Source organism: Lepisma saccharinum, chromosome 16 (genome assembly GCF_977018435.1).
Source record: "Lepisma saccharinum chromosome 16, izLepSacc3.1, whole genome shotgun sequence".
In the NCBI taxonomy this organism is placed as follows: Eukaryota; Metazoa; Arthropoda; class Insecta; order Zygentoma; family Lepismatidae; genus Lepisma; species Lepisma saccharinum.
Window position 1 is genome coordinate 63,298,696 of NC_139244.1, and position 18,394 is coordinate 63,317,089.

General features: G+C 37.0%; 1 protein-coding gene across 1 annotated transcript in view; it reads left to right on the forward strand.

The window, feature by feature from the left end:
- LOC146000504 (cathepsin B-like) overlaps window positions 1-18,394 on the forward strand; it is a 47,871-nt gene that overhangs the window by 14,946 nt on the left and 14,531 nt on the right. Inside the window, exons 4-5 of the mRNA XM_083138235.1 lie at window positions 7,167-7,367; window positions 13,401-13,545. Coding sequence (XP_082994361.1) covers window positions 7,167-7,367; window positions 13,401-13,545 — 346 coding nt within the window. The remainder of the gene's footprint in view (window positions 1-7,166; window positions 7,368-13,400; window positions 13,546-18,394) is intronic.

The following is an 18,394-nucleotide window of genomic DNA, read 5'->3' on the forward strand; positions in this document are numbered from 1 at the left end:
TTACCGATAGTTGACTGGGAGGGTGGACGTCGTAGAGACGGCATCTGATTGGCCCACCACCTGCACCGTACCCCTCCCACATCAAATACATATAACCATACCCCAACTTTTCTCTGCACCTCAATCCCTGAAGATGAGAGTGACGTTAGCTCTCGAAAGCTCGGAAGCCTATCCTGAAATCACCTGGCTGATATCCCGAGAGAAGTTCTTAATCAAATCTATGTTTCCTGTCACTCTTTTCAAACCTTCTCTTTTTAATCATATGCTTCTCCTCGATGTGAGCTGACAAACCTGTTCTTGGGTTTAAATTTATAATGTCCAAATTGTGTTCGTGCCATCTTATTGCCATTTTGCTTGTTTTTTGTCCTACATGAACAGCTTATATTATATATGAGGTCTGACAATTAAGTTCATGAACATGCCACCGTTTGGTGCTGAGGGCAGCACTATACAAGCAGCTCTCTAAGATTTTGTAACCTTGGTATTTCAGTGTCTCAGCAGTATTCGCATTGAAGCTTGGCAGATTTGTGCTGAGTGGCGTGCATTGTTGTTTGTACTTGTGTGTGTACGCTGTCGTGAAAATGGCTGAGCTGGAATTAGAGCAACCAACAAACATCAAATTTCTGGTGAAACTGGGCAAGAATGGGAGTAATAAATGTTAGTGCAGGTGTACGGCGAGAATACCATGAAGAAAACAGTGGCGTACAAATGGATTAAACTGTTTTCTGAGGGCAGGGAACAAGTGGCTGATGAAGAAAGGGTAGGGCACTCCATCTCATTGAGGACATTAAGTCTGATACGATGGCAGCTCTGAAGGTCATTCCGGAAGCAGAGTTCCAAAATTGCTTTGAAGGTTGGAGTAGGCGCTGGCATCAGTGTATAGCTTCCCAAAGGGAGTACTTACAACCTTAGTGACAATGAAGTTCGACCAGTCACAAATATAGGAGTGCGTTGTGAAAGAAGGAGAACACATGCATATGCTGAACATATTTTATTCAGCAGGTTACATGGAACAAAGGAAAACATAAATTTCCGCTGCAACGCAGCAATGTATGGTGTCCACACAAAATAAAACATTTTCATCCATCTACACGTGACATTGAAGTTCGACCACTGTTAGAGGGGATCCTGTTTACCATGGTGTGATGCCGCCCCGTCGGCGAATAACTGTGGCAATGCGTCGGGGCATGCTGCGGACGAGTCGTTCAAGGTATTCCACATCGATGCGGTGCCATTCCTCCTGCAGGCAGGCGATAAGAGCTGCCACTGTCGTCTGTCCCCTCTGTTGCACACCGCTTAAGAACACGCCACACATTCTCAATGGGCGAGAGGTCGGGACTCGATGGTGGCCATGGCAGAGTTCGCACGTGATGGCGAGTCAACCATTCTCTTGTCAGCCACGCTGTATGAGGCCTGGCATTGTCGTGTTGAAAGATGAGACGCCGCCTGTGGAACAGGTGCCTTCGCACTGTGGGAAGATGCCGCTCCAGTATGCGTGTATAGGCGTGTGCATTCACAATGCCCTCACAGACGTGTAGTGGGCCAACCCCAGATGCCGTCATGCATCCCCATACCATCACTGACACAGGTTTCTGTACCCGACATGCATAACATTTTGCTTCATTCTGTTCCTCCTTCCGACAAATGACTGTTTTCCGTATTTTCCCGTACACAACATTGAAAATGGATTCGTCCGTCCACAAAACCCTGTTGCACTGCCGAAATGTCCATCCCCGGTACATTCGTGCCCACCGTAGTCGATTGCCTTTGTTCAACATGGAAAGGAAGGGTTTACGTTTCGCCTTGTACACTCGGTAACCGCATCGCTGTAGGTAACGGCGAATGGTTCTGGTTGACACTTCAATGTGAAAGCGTTCTCGAGTCCACAGTCGTAATTCGGACACAGAAACATGATTGTTGGTCTGGATATAGCGCCTAAATATCCATAGGTCACGCACGCTCAGCAGGCGTTTTCGACCGGGGGCCTTACCTGGTTCTGTAGTACCCGTATTTTGGTGGTGTTTGATGATGCAGTGGACGGTTGACTTGGGTAAGTTCAGTTGGCCCCCTATTTCCCGTTCACTGAGTCCATCCCGTTGCAACTCCATCACTCTTCTCCTCACGGTGTTGTCAATAGGTTTGCCCCTGGCCATGGTGACGATGCACTGCGGTTCCTCGGTGCACAGCACGCACTTATATACGGCGGAGTCCCTTATCGTGTCCGTGACGTCATGCTTCCGACGAATGCGCCACTATCTGGAATTTTTCGTATGGGTCTAGTGCCTGGTCGAAGTTCAATGTCACGCGTATAGTTCCCCGTTTTCGTTCTTTACGTGACCTTGGGTGCAACATGCTGAGATCACGATTCTTACCTGCTCACATGCCTCCTCTTACACACATGCGTCACTTCTGCGGGTCACCCATTCCACCGCCTATGCCTCTGTGCATTTAATTACGTATTCCTTTCTGGTCGAACTTCATTGTCACCAAGGTTGTAGAAGGTGACCACAGTGCTATTCAGCAATAAGGTATGTAGCATATTTTCTAGGATAGTTAGCAAACTTATTTGTCAGACCTCGTATTCCTGTGTACAGATTTTCTCATTTTGTATTCATTAAATGTACATTCCAAACTTCTTGTTGATCTTAAAACAATTTTGGAATTTAATCTTCTAAAAATGTTTACTCTGAATCATTCTTCCATTTTTTTCTTAAATAGTCCTCAATTCGGATAAGGACAGGTTTATTTTCCTTGTCCGATTTTATTAATTAACAATATTATTTTGCATTTTTACCTTAGTAAAAATTCTCAGCTTTCATTTTTATTCATTCTTTACTTACATGAAATGTCACAACGAAAGTAATTCTACAATGCAAGCAATGCGTACATACAAGAAAAATTATCATGTTCAATATTGCATTTCTTCCAACAGCAGAGGATGGAAATTTCAACAAGCCAATAATGCTCTTCCCACTACGCAAACAAACAAATGATGAGGCTTGTCCTCGAGATGTGCTTTTAGGCCCATGGGAGGTATATCCAACATCTATACCCTAGAAGGTTTAACCTTGCACAGTTGGTGCCAAATTGTAGATTTCCTTCTGCTAGTCAACTTACTCGGGGGTGTTTCCATCCACTGGAAGAAGCTTTGGAAACAGCACGTGCTTTGTTTTCTGCCTACCTACCAGGGAGCATCCTTTCCTTTGCGTTGGGAATCATGTCCTTTGTTGCCACATTGTCATGGACGTCGATTTTCTGGTAGTGGAGAGGTCAGTGCTTGTCACATTATCCAAATTGCATACAATGGCAATATTAGATTTTTATGATTCAATAAGCAATTTATACATAAAATAAGAATGACCTCTTTTTTTCAAAGAACAAAAAAAACTAAAAACTATATTTTTTTCTTTCCAAAAACGAAATTCTGTTTTTCAAAAATTGAAAAACTATTCTTTTTCGAAAAACTAAAAACCATTTTTTTCGAAAACGAAAAGTCAAAAAATTTCATTTTCGAAGATCGAAAAACAAATTTTTTGAAAAGGCCATCACTAGTTTAGATCTCTAACTTCAAGATAACAATTACCGGCCCCCCCTTGGCGGAGTTGTTAGAAAATCGCACTATGATGCCAGGGGTCCCGGGTTTTAATCCCGTCCTGGGCATGGATGTTTTTGAGTGCTTGTTCATCAATTTCATCATATCATGACTCATCTCCATCTTTGCAAATAAGCCAAAAGTGACACAAGACGCAAAGTAAAATAAAGCAAATCAATGAAGAGACAATTATGACCTTGTAACTTTCTGTTGTATTTTTCTTTAACTTGACGTGTTTGTAAAGAATTATTTCAAATATAGACTGGGCTAAGTTTTTAATAGTTTTCACTGATATTTAGCTCTTATAGATTAAAATAGTTATAATTTCGAACCAAGAAGACATATTTGCAATATCAGCAATGAAATAATTTGCTTTCATCAAAGTCACACATATCATAAATACGAAAGTTAATTAAATTACAAATACGTTATTAGGTCCACCATAAAAATATTATAACTTTTAAAATGTGCATTACAGATTTATGAAAGAAATATTTTATAAAAATACCAAACTGTTCCAAATAATTGATATGATTCAGATCAAATTAATATTCCTTAAGTGTAATACATTTTTGACGTTGCTTGTAAAGCATGGTATCTTAAACCATCCTTAAATGTGCATACCCAATTAAAAATCAAACAAATTTCTATGTGATTACAGTTATTTATATCTAGTAGAAGAAAAGTACTGTAGTTCTTCGAATCGAAGATGCCATCGAATATAAGACGTACCTGAATTTTTAACCTCAGTTTTTCAGAAAAAGAAATCTTCGAATTTAAGGTGCAATAGTATGCACAAAGAGGTTCATTCATATTTTAAGCTTTAAGTGTTTATTTAAACATTTATAGGGTACATGTTTATTTGGCGCACCTGAATTTTGGATGTCTAAAATCTGACAAAAACCTGCGCCTTAGATTCAAAGAACTACGGTATGTGCTTCTCTACTAGATCACAGTTCATATCCAGGTACGAGAGTAAAATTTAATTCGAAACTGCCATTATGAGCACTGCTGCATGTAAACAATGGTATCCACAGTAGATACCACGTTTTACATGAAATATAATATACGTGGCCATGCACAGTTTTAGTTGAATTTTTGATTGGCAATCACTTCATTCTCATTCTTAGTCGGTGGTCCATATTCCGGGTCATTATGGGAATCATATACACTTTCTAACTCGTTCTCATCTTTGCTGTTGCCTCAATACTCGCGAACTTTCTGAGACACGTTGCAATTCAGTAACAGCCATTTCGCCACCATCTTTGCTACTTACCATACTTTACATGAAACAACTGGTAGATACCATAACTTTCAACACGTCTAGCTCTGTCATCTGTTGACGAAACGAAACACTTCGAGTACGATTCAACTCTATTTACGGACTACACGATGCACATTGCAACTCCAAAATGACCAAAATGTCACTTACCATGTTTTACACCCTAGCCCTTCAATTATGCTTTCCTGTGTTCAGACTTCACATCAAATTCATCTAGGTGGACCAGTAGTGAGCACAGTATTTCCAACCTTAGTAAAAATTCTCTATATGACAATAGAAAACTTCTTACATCACGTGCCGGAAACATATTTGTTAAAAACGATAAAAAACACACAAACTGAATGATAAGAAACACTTTATGAGTTCCTCCAAGCTTTTGATTCCATCTCGGAATCATCATCAATGCTGGTCGAGAGGCAACTGAAGGGACGTTTGGTATTCGCAGTAATGCCGAGTGAGCTTTCAGTGAGAAATTTAAAATTACATAATGTTTTAAATAAACACTCTTGTAATTTAAGAGTTAATCAGTATTTAAGCATGATGAAGCTACAGTTGAAAGTACTACTACAACCTTGATAAAGCTTTCCTATTATCAATTTAAAGAAAGCTATACTTAATGGATAATATAGTTTTCATCATAAAAGTGGAACACATCAATTACTCCCCCCCCCAAATATATATATATATATACACACATGAAATTGCTCTCCTGGAAAAGATACTTTTGGTGCTTACACCCATACTCCAGATAAGTGCTTATGATTAGAATTACCTTCATATGGTCAGTATAGTGAAAATAATAAAGTAATGACTAAAAACATGTAGTATGTATACATGAGCATATTTTGCATTTTTGTTAACAATACATGTAACAGTTGAAGTACAAATATGATTGCATGTTTTTATGTACATTTATTTCCTAATGGAAATGCTGTATATTTACATTGTATCCATTTGGCATTAGAAAGAGAGATTTAGTTCACTAATGAAGTCGCAGTTCATTTTCTGCACAGTCTTTGTTCACATTTGATTTTGCCACCTGTGTGGTAGCTTCATCAGACATGTTCTCTTTTGTTGTAGTCACTTAGCAAGATAGTTTCCTGGGTGTTGGAAGCCAGTGACAATTGCATGCAGGGACGTTCTGGGTTTGTGCACTTAGGGGATTCCATAGACAGTGGGGATGTCCAGGTCATGAACATTTGGTATTTTCTTTTCTTCTGTGAATAGAGGGAGGAGTCCCGAGCTGTTTGGATTTCTTGGCAGATTTTTTTTCCAGTAAATGCCTGAAAAAAGCTGTATATTTTGCAACCCATATACTTTTTCTTTTAATACAAGGTCTGTTCAAAAAGAAATCCTAACTCTTTTTGCAAAATTTGTTGAAGAGAACAGACGTTGGTGGTGTCTAGCAGTCTAGTTATTAACATGATTCAGCTTCAAAGCTTTTGCTAACCGCAGTAATGCAGTAGATTGCGTTGAGTGCCCACGCCTATTTTCAGTTACTCTTTCATGAACTGGAAAAGCAGTGAATGAATATGTGTGATATTGCAGAAAACTTTTAAAGAGGCATACAACATGTTACGTGAAGGCTATGGCGTGGAATGTTTCAGTGAAACGTAGTGTTACGAATGGTAAGATGTTTTGGATTGGGTCGAACCTCCATCGAGAACGATGCAAAATCTGGATGCTCATCCACCTCTACATACATCGATCACTTGGAAAGGGTGCAGGATGTCACACATGCAAACCGTCGTCTCACCTTACATGTAGTTGCAGCATTCTACGTTAACATCATGCAACGATTACGAGAAACAGTTCTGTGCAATAGGTGACAGATGTGGCAGAACAAGTCCTGGATGATTCATCACGATAATGCACGTGCTCTTTCCTCACTCGTTGTCCGGGAGTTTTAGCAAAGCACCTGTTGTCACACAACCAGCCTACTGCCCTGATTTGGCACCAGCAGACTTCTTCCTCTTACCCAAGTTGAAATCAACCTCCAAAGGTCACAGATTCCAGACAATAGAAGAGATCAAGGAGAATTTGCTAAGAGACCTACAGGCCATTCGAAAACTGGACTTCCAGCAGGCATTCCAGGACTGGAAGAAATGCTGGGAGGGGCGTGTGCACAGTGGAGAGGAGTACTTTGAAGAAGACATGTTCAAATAGGTGGTGTATATTATCATTTTCTCAATTTTGTAAAAGTTTGGTTTCTTTTTGAACAGCCCTTGTATTTTATACATCTCAGAAAAGTTTTTGCCAAGATCATTAAATTGATGTACTTGTCATTTTCAGGCATTTGGAGCAGTGGAGGCAATGTCCGACAGAGTGTGCATCCACTCTCAAGGGGAGAAACACTTCCATTTCTCAGCTGAGGATCTGGTCTCTTGCTGCTTCTCCTGCGGAATGGGGTGCAATGGTGGGTTTCCTGGAGCCGCTTGGAGTTACTGGGTGAAGGATGGGATCGTCAGTGGAGGGTCTTTCAGGTCACATCAGGTAAATTGTTACCGTTGAATAATGTCAATAAAAGTAGGCAAACTGTTCATCCAACATCTGCAGCATTTTTATCCGTATTAATGTTTTGTACAGAAATGCATCATTCATTTTTGACACACGAAATGTGAAATAGCACACTGCAATGTTCATTTTTCAAGGTTTTGATAGATGAGAGATGCATTTTCCTACAATGTTTTGTCACAAAAGGAACTGCAAAATACGAAACTCTTAAACACAATTTTTAGAGTTTGTTTACAACACAATACTTTCTGAAGTCTGAATTATTCTCTCAGCTATGCAAATCCTGAAAAAATTATTAATCTGCTGCAAGTGTTTGGGGAGCAAAAATGGGCAGCTTTACACATGAATAAACTTAATACTGTAATATCTACATAAATGTGCTATTAGAAGGTTATGTTATGTACTAATATGCATAGCTTTTAAATCAATTTTAGAATTATATTCACCATTTTAACACAGAAATGCTATTTTGTATACAGCTTTTGATCCCAAAATGTGCCCAGTTTCTGTACCAAAATGTTTATCGTTTATTTACCATAAATATGTGCTCCCTATTGATTTGTTCAAAACAGGAAAGTCATTTGTGGTAACATTCGTAAATTTTTGATTTGCCTTTACTTCAAGGTCATACTTTTATTTATTATTATTATTGTTCTAAATGCCACTGTCTTGCCAGCTCATCAATTTACTCAAATTATCACCATGATGGAAGCATAGGAGCAAAAAAAAATCATTATGACAACCACCACCATTCACTTTCTGCAAAGTTGTCTCAGGAGACCGATAAAATTAAACTATTCCTGATTTTCTGTAGTTCTCTGAGTGAAAACACTTTTTTTTTAATTCCCATCAGCAGTGCCAAATGTTTCTCAATTTTATTCTAGGTATGATTATTGAAGCAAGTGTCCAAAAAATGACAACCCAAAATGGAAACATTTCTTCAAAAATTTTCTGTAATGAACTGAGTCACAACTTTGTCTTTTTAGCATCATGTTGGATGAGTAAGGAAGCATTAGTGTATAAGTCGCAAAGATAGAAACATTATTTCACATTGCAAGAAAGATTCATTCTTCAGTAGTTTGTGTAAAATGTGAACAGAAAATTATTTTTTGCTTGATAATAATGGGATTTCATAAAACCTAACATAATATACACAGTGTGTATATTAAACTGACAGAGGATCATTTTGTGAACAAGTGATATGTACTAACTTAGTTGTAAGTTGTAAAGCTGTTGCTATGCTGATCAAGATCATGCATATGCAATGAGTCTGATCAAGATCATGCATATGCAATGAGTCACCTGTTGCTACTAAGAGGAGAATATCGTTTTGTGTATGCAATGAGTCACCAACAACCCATGCCACCTCTCCCTCCACTGTGTTGAATATGATTCCAATACTTTCACTTCTGTAACCACCTTGTTTATTCTGTAGTGTAAGAAAGCAAGATCAAAATTATGTTATGGATATCCAGCATTCTGGAAGTGTGATAGGTACATGTTCAAATTCTGCCAAAAATCCAACCTGGCAGTTTGTATTTTCACCTGTTGATATATATCAATAGTTTTTCTTGTATGTACGCATTGCTTGCATGATAGAATTATTTTCCTGTGGTTTACGGTTATGAACATTGACAACAGATTATTTATAAATCTTACGGATATTGAGGTACCTGATGAAAAACTAAGAACATTGACAACAGATTATTTATAAATCTTACAGATATTGAGGTACCTGATGAAAACTAAGAACATTGACAACAGATTATTTATAAATCTTACGGATATTGAGGTACCTGATGAGTATATAGAAATTTTTCAATTCGGAATGAAATTTTCAGTTGGTAGTGCTTATATACACAAGGAAGATTTCGTGATTTCAATAGAGAAAGCACTGAATTTCTTAGATGATGAGGAGGAAAAAAGAAAATTACGAAGTCTCACACATGATGCTCTTGATGAACGTTTAAGTTTTGAATACAACAGAAGAACTAACAGAGGTCCAAAATACACAGAACGGGAGAAAGAGCATATAAGGTTGGGGAAAAAAGTTCATGGTTTCAAGATCTGGTTGAAAGAAAACGACATTTTCTTAATAAAATCGGACAAGGAAAATAAACCTGTCCTTATCCGAATTAAGGACTATAAAGAAAAAATGGAAGAATGTTTCAAATTAAACAATTTCACAGAAACCTCTCGAAACCCTATAACTAAAATAATAAATGAGGTAAAGAAAGTAATTGAAAGCAGTATCACGATACCAAGAGAAATGAAGAAAAAACTCATTGTCAAAAATTCAACCCTGCCGATTGCCTTTGGACTACCAAAAACTCACAAACCGGGAACTCCAATACGACCCATCATTGCAACTTTCACACATCCTGCATACAAACTATCCAAATATTTAGTTGAAAGACTTGCTATAATTAAACAACAAACACCATTCAGTGTTAAAAATGCATATGAAGTGAAACAGAAACTAAAAAGTATTGTTTGGAATAGTGAGTATCGTATTGCAAGTTTTGATGTTGAAAATTTATATCCTAGTGTCCCAATAGAAGGTGCCACAGATGCATTACACAGATGGCTTATTGAGATGAAGGTTAACCCAGTAGAATCATGGGAAATGGTTCGATGGTTTACTGTATGTGCAAATTACAATTACTTTATATTTGATGGCAAAATCTATCAGCAAAATAATGGTCTATCAATGGGAAACCCAGTATCCGGAATCATCTCCAGCATTTTCCTTCATTACATAGAATCTCCAATTGTTAATGAGACAGGTGCGGATATCAAACTCTACATCAGATATGTAGATGATGTGCTAATTATTGCTAAAAATGAGAACACCATCATGGACGTATTTAAATCGTTAAATGAATCACATCGTCGCATAAAATTCACTTGCGAACCCATGAATAACAACGTATTTTCTTTCCTTGATCTGCAAATTAAGACAACTGACTCAACAATTCAAACATCAGTCCATAGAAAAAAATTAGCGGGGGAAAAATACATCCATGCCAAATCAGAACATTCGCGTATAACAATGGATAACATATTTTTAAATTTTTTCCTGAGAGCACAAAAACTATGTTCTAATAATGAGGATATCAAAAATGAAGAAGAAAGGCTCTTTAATATAACAAAAGAAAATGGCTTTCACACTAACAGAATAAACCAAATCAAAAAACAAGTTGCAAGAAAACTAAAGGAAAAGAGAAATACAGACAAAGATGAAAAATCTGTTGAAAAGAAATTTGTGTGCATTCCATTCCACAAGGGATTCTCACATAAAATTGCAAAAATTTTTAGAAGTTTTAATTTCAAAATTGTTTTTAAATCACCAAGAAGTTTGGAATGTACATTTAATGAATTCAAAATGAGAAACTCGCTACCAGATGTGGAAACCACAGGAATATATAATATAAGTTGTTCATGTTCAAAAGATTATGTGGGACAAACAGCAAGGAAAATGGCAATAAGATGGCACGAACATGATTTGGACATTATAAATCTAAACCCAAGAACAGGTTTGTCAACTCATATCATCGAAGAGAAGCATTTGATTAAAAAGAGAAGGGTTTTAAAAAGATTAACGGGAAACACAGAGTTGAATGTCTGGGAAGCCTCGTTCATTGCAGAAGAACACTGGAATAAATTAAATAATGAAAATGGTAACATAGATCCAGTGTGGAGTTTTCTTTTTCACAAATGGAGTAAGCCACCATCTTTAAAATTTAATGTAACAGAAAACATCAAGAGACTTTGTGAAAACAATGATGAATTTGAATTACCTGATGATATTTGGGATTCATAATAAAAAAATAAAATAAAAAAAATAGACTACTTTTTTCACAGTTAAGTTGCTATATTACAACAATGTAACATTGACAACATCCATTAAATAACAGATTCTTTTTGTTTAAAATTACTAACCATTGTTATAACTGTATCTTTAGTCAAAATGAAAATAAATGTCTGATGAAAGGAGCGTGTGTTCTCCTGAAACGTCACAAAGAAAAAACTGTTTTCTTATGCTTGTAATAACCGTAAACTACAGGAAAATAAAGATATATATCAAGTTATACGCAGTGACATAGTAAAAATATGTGTGGTTTCATGTTGGCTGTCCGAAATTATTCCGTGCATAATACGCACCACAGTTTTTGGGGGCAAAATTTTTGGAAAATTGTGCGCATTATACATGAGTAAATATGGTGTCTGGTGCAAGAAAATACCTGGGTACTTCATGTTCACTCACTTCCTATAGTGTAGTTTATATGTGGATAAAAAAACTTGTAAAGCAATAAGAGGAGCGGTGTTCTACCTAGAATTACTAGTATCCAGTCATTTTGACCACTTAACTAATTTATTAAATGTTCAAGATTGTATTTTTATTGTATTTATTTATTTTTAATATTGCATTACAGAAATCCATTCAAATACATCTTTATCATTTATTTTGTTGAATTTGTTGCTCTACTTTCAATATAAAGTTGTAGCTAGTGTGTGTATTCACTCATCTTGCTTTTCTAATAATGGAAATATAATATTTACTTTTTATCAGGGAATGCATCAACAAACATACTGTTTCTGAGCCTTCTCCATTTCAGCTGTTGACCTGAATCTAGTGGAGAATTGTTTTTCGTAAACATTGAAATTTTACAAAATTTGCAGCACAAAAATATAAAATTGTATCAGATATAATACATAGAGGCATGCATATTTAGTTTTTGACGAAAACAGGAAATGTGAAATAACACATTGTAATGTTAATTTTTCATGTTTCTGAAAGGTGCGAGGTGCATTTTCCTACCCTGTTTTGTCACGAAATGATGCGAAATGAACTGCAAAATGCGAAATAGACTCTTAACCACGAAATTTACTATTTATATACCGAGGCGACACTTTCTGAAGTCTGAAGTATCCTGAGAGTTATGCAAGTCATGGAAAATTGATTAATTCTGCTGTACATATTTGAGAAGCAATAATGGACCCCTTTATACATGAATAAACTTAATATTCTGGTAATGATTTAATGTGCTATTAAATGGGATATGTTTGCTATGTGTAATAGTGCAGTTTTTAAATCAAATTCACATTTTTTAAACAAAAATGTCATTTTATATACAGCTTTTTCACCACTATAACAGCAAAATTTCATTTTATTTACCTCTTTTGAACCTGAAATCGACTCTGTTTTTATGCCAAAATTTCGCTTTTTTATTTACCAAAATTATGTGCCTCTAGATATACAAGAAAATTAGAAATATACTTGTTTCTATGCTTCACAAGTCCTGTGAAACATTACTGTCAAAATGATTGCTCCCAGTGATTCTACAGTGAGGATCACGGTCAATTTAAAAGCTTGGGAGCTCGCCATATAGACTACTTGGAAATGTCTGTTTTTTGTGCAAGGTGCTGGAGCAATTTTTGAGGAGTGTGTTCCAATTGTGCTCCAATGTTGTCTAATTTCTCCTCAGTAAGCACATGCCATTTTACCCTTCGCCTCTTATCAAGAACAGAACCTGTTTCCCCCACATTTTCTCAAGTATCCGAACACACACTGTATGTGGAATGGGAACATCTTGGAATTCTGCTGCAAAGCACCTAACTTTCCCACAATAGTTTGTAATGACGTAAGAGTCGTTCATTAATATTCATTGTTTTAAATTCTACAGATAGTGTGGCAGTATTAGACTGCAGTAATCACCAATAATATGTAAACTACAACAAAACAATGTAAAACATGTGTTAACACCTTAACACTTCAGAAACACGTGCAAACTGGACACCAGCTATCTGGACAATGAAGCACTGACACGTCCAGTGGCAAGTCAGCGACAGTTGTGGGTCTAAATGGCGGCAGATGCGCTCTCACCACCTGGCATGCTGGCTGTCGCTCTGCAGACAAGCTGATTTTGAGATTCTGTAGGTGATATCAATGTCAATAATCTACAGCCATTTTATGAACTTCCTTCTAATTACTTTTTTAATTTATTTCAGGGGTGTCAACCCTATGCAATTGCACCATGTGAACATCATGTCACAGGTTTAAGGCCTAACTGCTCTGAGGGGGGAAGAACACCAAAATGCATTCATCAGTGTGAGCAAGGATATGACGTGCCTTATGATGAAGACCGCCACCACGGTAAGCTCCAAACAGCATAGTAAGAAGCTGAATGAGTCCAGGTCCCTCAGAATACTTTGATTGTAGTTAATCATGCAGGTTCAAATGATGGTGGAAAGACAAAGAGGTGTATGCAACGTGGTCATGAAAACTCTTCCTCCTGATGCATGACGTCTTCCATGTTGTAGAAGCAGGTCCCGTTCCTCTGTAGGCAAGGGAGCAGGGAAGCGTTCTTCGGTAAACAAACACATTTCATTAGCTTTTGAAAATTTGAAGGGAATATTTAAGAAAGCATATACCTTCTAAAGTTCAAAATTAACCAGTAAAATATTTTCTAGAGCTTGATCTTTACTTAGTTATTAAACTCACACCTTACTGTGAAAAGTATTCCTTACTAATTATAACCTAATATAAGTCATCCATTCAATCAGCGTAGCATGAAGCATTCTCCTGCACTTTCTATTAGTGTTTTGAGTGTGCACGTGCGAACTAGTTACCGAAGGATCTAGGTTCGATTCCCTGTCTAGTGTATAAGGAGTGATCCTTGAGAAGGGCATCCAATTACACCTGCCTGAATGGGTTTGAGTGTCTCGCAGATGACTGTTGTGTCTGGTGATTCCAAAAATGAAATCCATTTTTACCAATCACGTCTGGTTTTTTCAGTCCAGTAGTTTCAAATTATTAAGGGGGAGGAAGCAATCACTGGTGCCGATTTCTTTTTAACCTCGCTTTTATTTATTTTAGGTTAATTCCAATGTAAGTGAAATTAATTAAGAACAAATTATTTGGAATATAAAGATCAAAATGAAAAATATTTTTGCATGTAAAACAGTGCATGTGAGTTTCATAAGAAATTTTGCGTTCCACACCTCCGCGATAGCTTAGTTGTAACGTTGCCGCCTTGGACTCAATGGGTCCCAGGTTCAATATCCCAGCGAGGCACATTGAGGGTGGTTTGGATCCCACTTTAAACTGTAGGTTTAGTCCCAGCTAGCCTATCTGTGCATAAACTGGACTTACAACAAAAACTAGCCTCCCCACTGACGCAGTGGTTGCGTTGTTGACTTGTAATCAAGGGATCCTGGGTTCAGTACCCTGTGGAGGACATAGTGGTTCGGATCCCACTTTAAACTGTAGGTCCAGTCTCAATTAGCCTTTCTGTGCATAAAGTGGACTTAAGACACCAAATCAATCAATCAATACAGCAAAAAATTGAAACAGAAATTGTAGGATATTCGTTAATACTGTAAAACTTTTTACATGCTGTTCTCTAATATTAACAGGTAGATCTGCATATACATACTCTGTAATAAATTACATGAGCAATATTAATTTGAACAAAATAAGAAACTTTTAATATATTTATAGAAGTTATGAGAATGAAAACAATTTGAAGAGACACTCATTGAATTCAAAAATGTTGGACAAATATTGCATATTTTGACTTCTGTCTTTTAATAGTTCCACGAAATTTTCCTAAGTAAAAATTTTCTTCTGAGTACAGACTTCGAGACACTAATGTGCAAGATACCTCGATTGAACTAACAAGAGCCATCAGAAACTATAAAACTATTTTCTGATAAGTCGCTCTGATTATTGAAACAACTCTTCTTCTGAATGAAGATTAGTTGAAGATTTGTATTTGAATCCTAAAGTTTTTTGATGTATTTCACTGCCTACCCCCTATCTTATCCACCTATAAAATTTTCACTAGTTTCCTCATCTTCCAAATCGAAGGCAGTAATTCACTCCTCTTGAATCTGAAAACTAAAGCCTACTACTCTTGATAGTAGGATGTTCATTGTCACGAGGTTGCTGGATTGTTTGTTAAGTACTGGTACTTTTGCATTGAGTTCCAGCCTTGAATCTCACAGGAAAATAAGCCGGACTTGACATTTGTTCTTTTCGGTTTTCTGTAATGATTGCTACAGGCATAAATAGTTACGCATGTTTGCTTTCACAATGTATTTACATTCTCGTAATTAACATAGAAAACATACAAATCTGTAATTCATTGAAATACGGAAAAGAACAACCAGAAACAGTGCTTGTTACCCTCTGAAATAGATTCTTTCTTGGCTTTTGGTCACTCTGATGACATCAGAGATGCGACATCCCGCTGAGAGCCAACCGCATGCATCCACCTGATAGTCCACCATGGGTTCAAATGAAGTGTTTGCCTTATTTTTGTTGCAATAGATATTTCCAAACACCACATGATGATAGTTTAAGGGTAAATAATATGAGTGATAGTTTTCTCCTACTTTTATTATTAGTTGTGACACTTAATTTGCAACATGAACAATAACAACAGTAATTCATAATTAGGAGAAGAGAGACGCGGTAGTAGATAAATACGGAGAAACACGTACTCACTTTATCCACGAAACTGTTTCTTTCTTCTTTGTTCCATTAATTTCCATGACCACTGCCTCCATCCTCATTGGAACTTGTACTGTAGCTTGGCGTGCTTCTATTGTTCGTAGTTGTCCGGCAGCCGCTAGGTGCGCTGTTGTGAACTGTACGTCTGTGTCCGTGTGGTGTGCTTGTCCGCTATCAATGTTTAGCTCATGTCACAAGTGCATTATGGCATGTGTTTCCTTGATGGTGTCTACGAGTGTGTGGTGTGCTAGACTTGTAACTTTTGTATTTCATGGCTATTGTATTTGATGTGTTTAGCAAGACCAGTAGTGGGTTGGGCCGGGAAATATCAGACGACACAGACGCAGACGTACATTTAACAACAGTGCACGTAGCGGCAGCCAGAGAACTACGAACAAAAGAAGTGAGTACTAGTTTCTCCGTATTTAACAACAGTAACTTGAAAACTATCATATTTTTTTTATTATTAACCCTTAAACACCGGGTGGGACACCCCTGACCCCTCGTACGTTTGGTATGGTCGCTCACACCGGCTGGGACTCAGTGTCCCAAGGAGAGTTGTGTTACTTTGGGAAGACACTTTGTATCAGATAATGTTTGAAGTGTCGTATGAAACTTCGCGTATGGCATTAGGTATTAGTAAAGTTTTAAATTCATTCTCACTATTTTTGGGGGAGGGAGGTGGTCAATTTCCCACCAAAAAAATCACTGCCTTTACATTAAAAATCATTTTTTTTTTCTCCGAAAGTATCAGCACCAATTGTGCAAATCTTGTCATGAGAGTGGAACACAAGTAAGGCAATATGCAGGTACTGGTTTGAACTCTCACGTCACAGCATTTCCTATGTGAGGGCATGACAAAATGCAAATTTCGTAAAAAAAAAAAAAAAAAACAAAAAAAAACGATCTTTTAAATTTTGCCTTCTTCTTCTTCTTTATGAATGAAAATTGGGGTTTTAGCCCACAGGGTTATAAGCTAGTATGTACAGAGGAAAACGAGGTATGGTTCGTAACTGAAGCAAACATAGTTACCGAGATATAATTTTTTTGGAAACCATGCATGAATTTTAAATTTTCCACTGAAAACACACTGATTTTACATTTCAATTTTTTATCTCTCCAAAAGTATAAGTAGCAAGTGTGCAATTATTGACATGAGAATGAAAAGCATGCCAGGTGCAATGCAAGGTACAGTTTAGAACAATCATGTCCCGGCATTGTCTACGTGGGACCCGACGTTGTTCAAATTGCATAAAAAACATTTAAACAACTTTCATCTTTTTCTTCTACTTGGTAAATGAAAATAATGTTCTTCGACCAGAGGCTTATAGCCTAGTTTGTACTTTTAAAAAACGAGATATAATTGTTAACTTGAGCATTCGTAATAACTTAGATACTTAAAAGAAATCTAAATTTTGAATTTCCCTCTAAACAAGAAAAGCATGGCTTTTACATCCAAAAGAATCGGCAGCAAGTGGGCAATTCTTGCCATGAGAATAGAACATATATCCAGTAATATGCATTAAAAGTTTTAAATTCACCTCTGGCATTGCCTACGTAAGGACCATACAAATTTCATATTTCGTATAATAAAAAAAAAAAAAAAAAAAAAAATCTATTTGCTAAATGAAAATAAGTTGTTGTTTTTTTATGTAGGCTTTTAGCCTAGATTGTACTGAAGAGAATAAGCTACAATTTGCAACTAGCATCCGTAGTTACCTACATGTGAATTTTTATAGGAAAACTTGAGAATTTTAAATTCCCTGCTCATAAAAAGCTGTTTTTACATTACAAGTTTTTTCTCTGAAATATATGCATCAAGTGAGCAATTCTTGCCATAAGAATGTAACACACATCGGGTAATATGCAGATACAGTTTTGAACCCTCTTGTCGTGGCATTACCTATTTTTGGGGCCGCAGAAAAATTTTTTTTTTTTTTTGTTTATGGAAAAATAGGATTTTTGGACTAAAGGGTTATAGACTAATCTTTACTGAACAAAACTAGGTGTCATTTGTAACCCTAGCATCTCCCGGAGTTAAGGCCTAAACCAGGGAAATTGGACCAGGCTGTCTAAGGGTTAATACTGTTGCCACAAGTCTTGCAATGTGGCTGTCTGGTCTAAGATATCACGTTTTGGGCTTGGGCTTCGGGATGCATGCAGGTTCGTGGAAGTATGTGTGTGTGTGTGTGTGTGTGTGTGTGTGTGTGTTTGTTAAGCCAGTCTCACATGGTACTTAGGTACATCCTGAGTTCATGAAAGGAGCATGAGGTGTTTCACACGATACTTAAAAACACATCCTTAAAAATGGCAACTGCACAAACATGATATACCACTTCGGAAGTTTAGATGCTAATAACTGCTGAAAAAAAAGGGAAAATAAGAAAGAATAAGAGAATAACATTGACACTGTTGAAAAATGCACCAGATGTAGTCCGTAGCAATGAATGTGAGTATGTAACAAATGTTATTTCAAGTTGATATACCA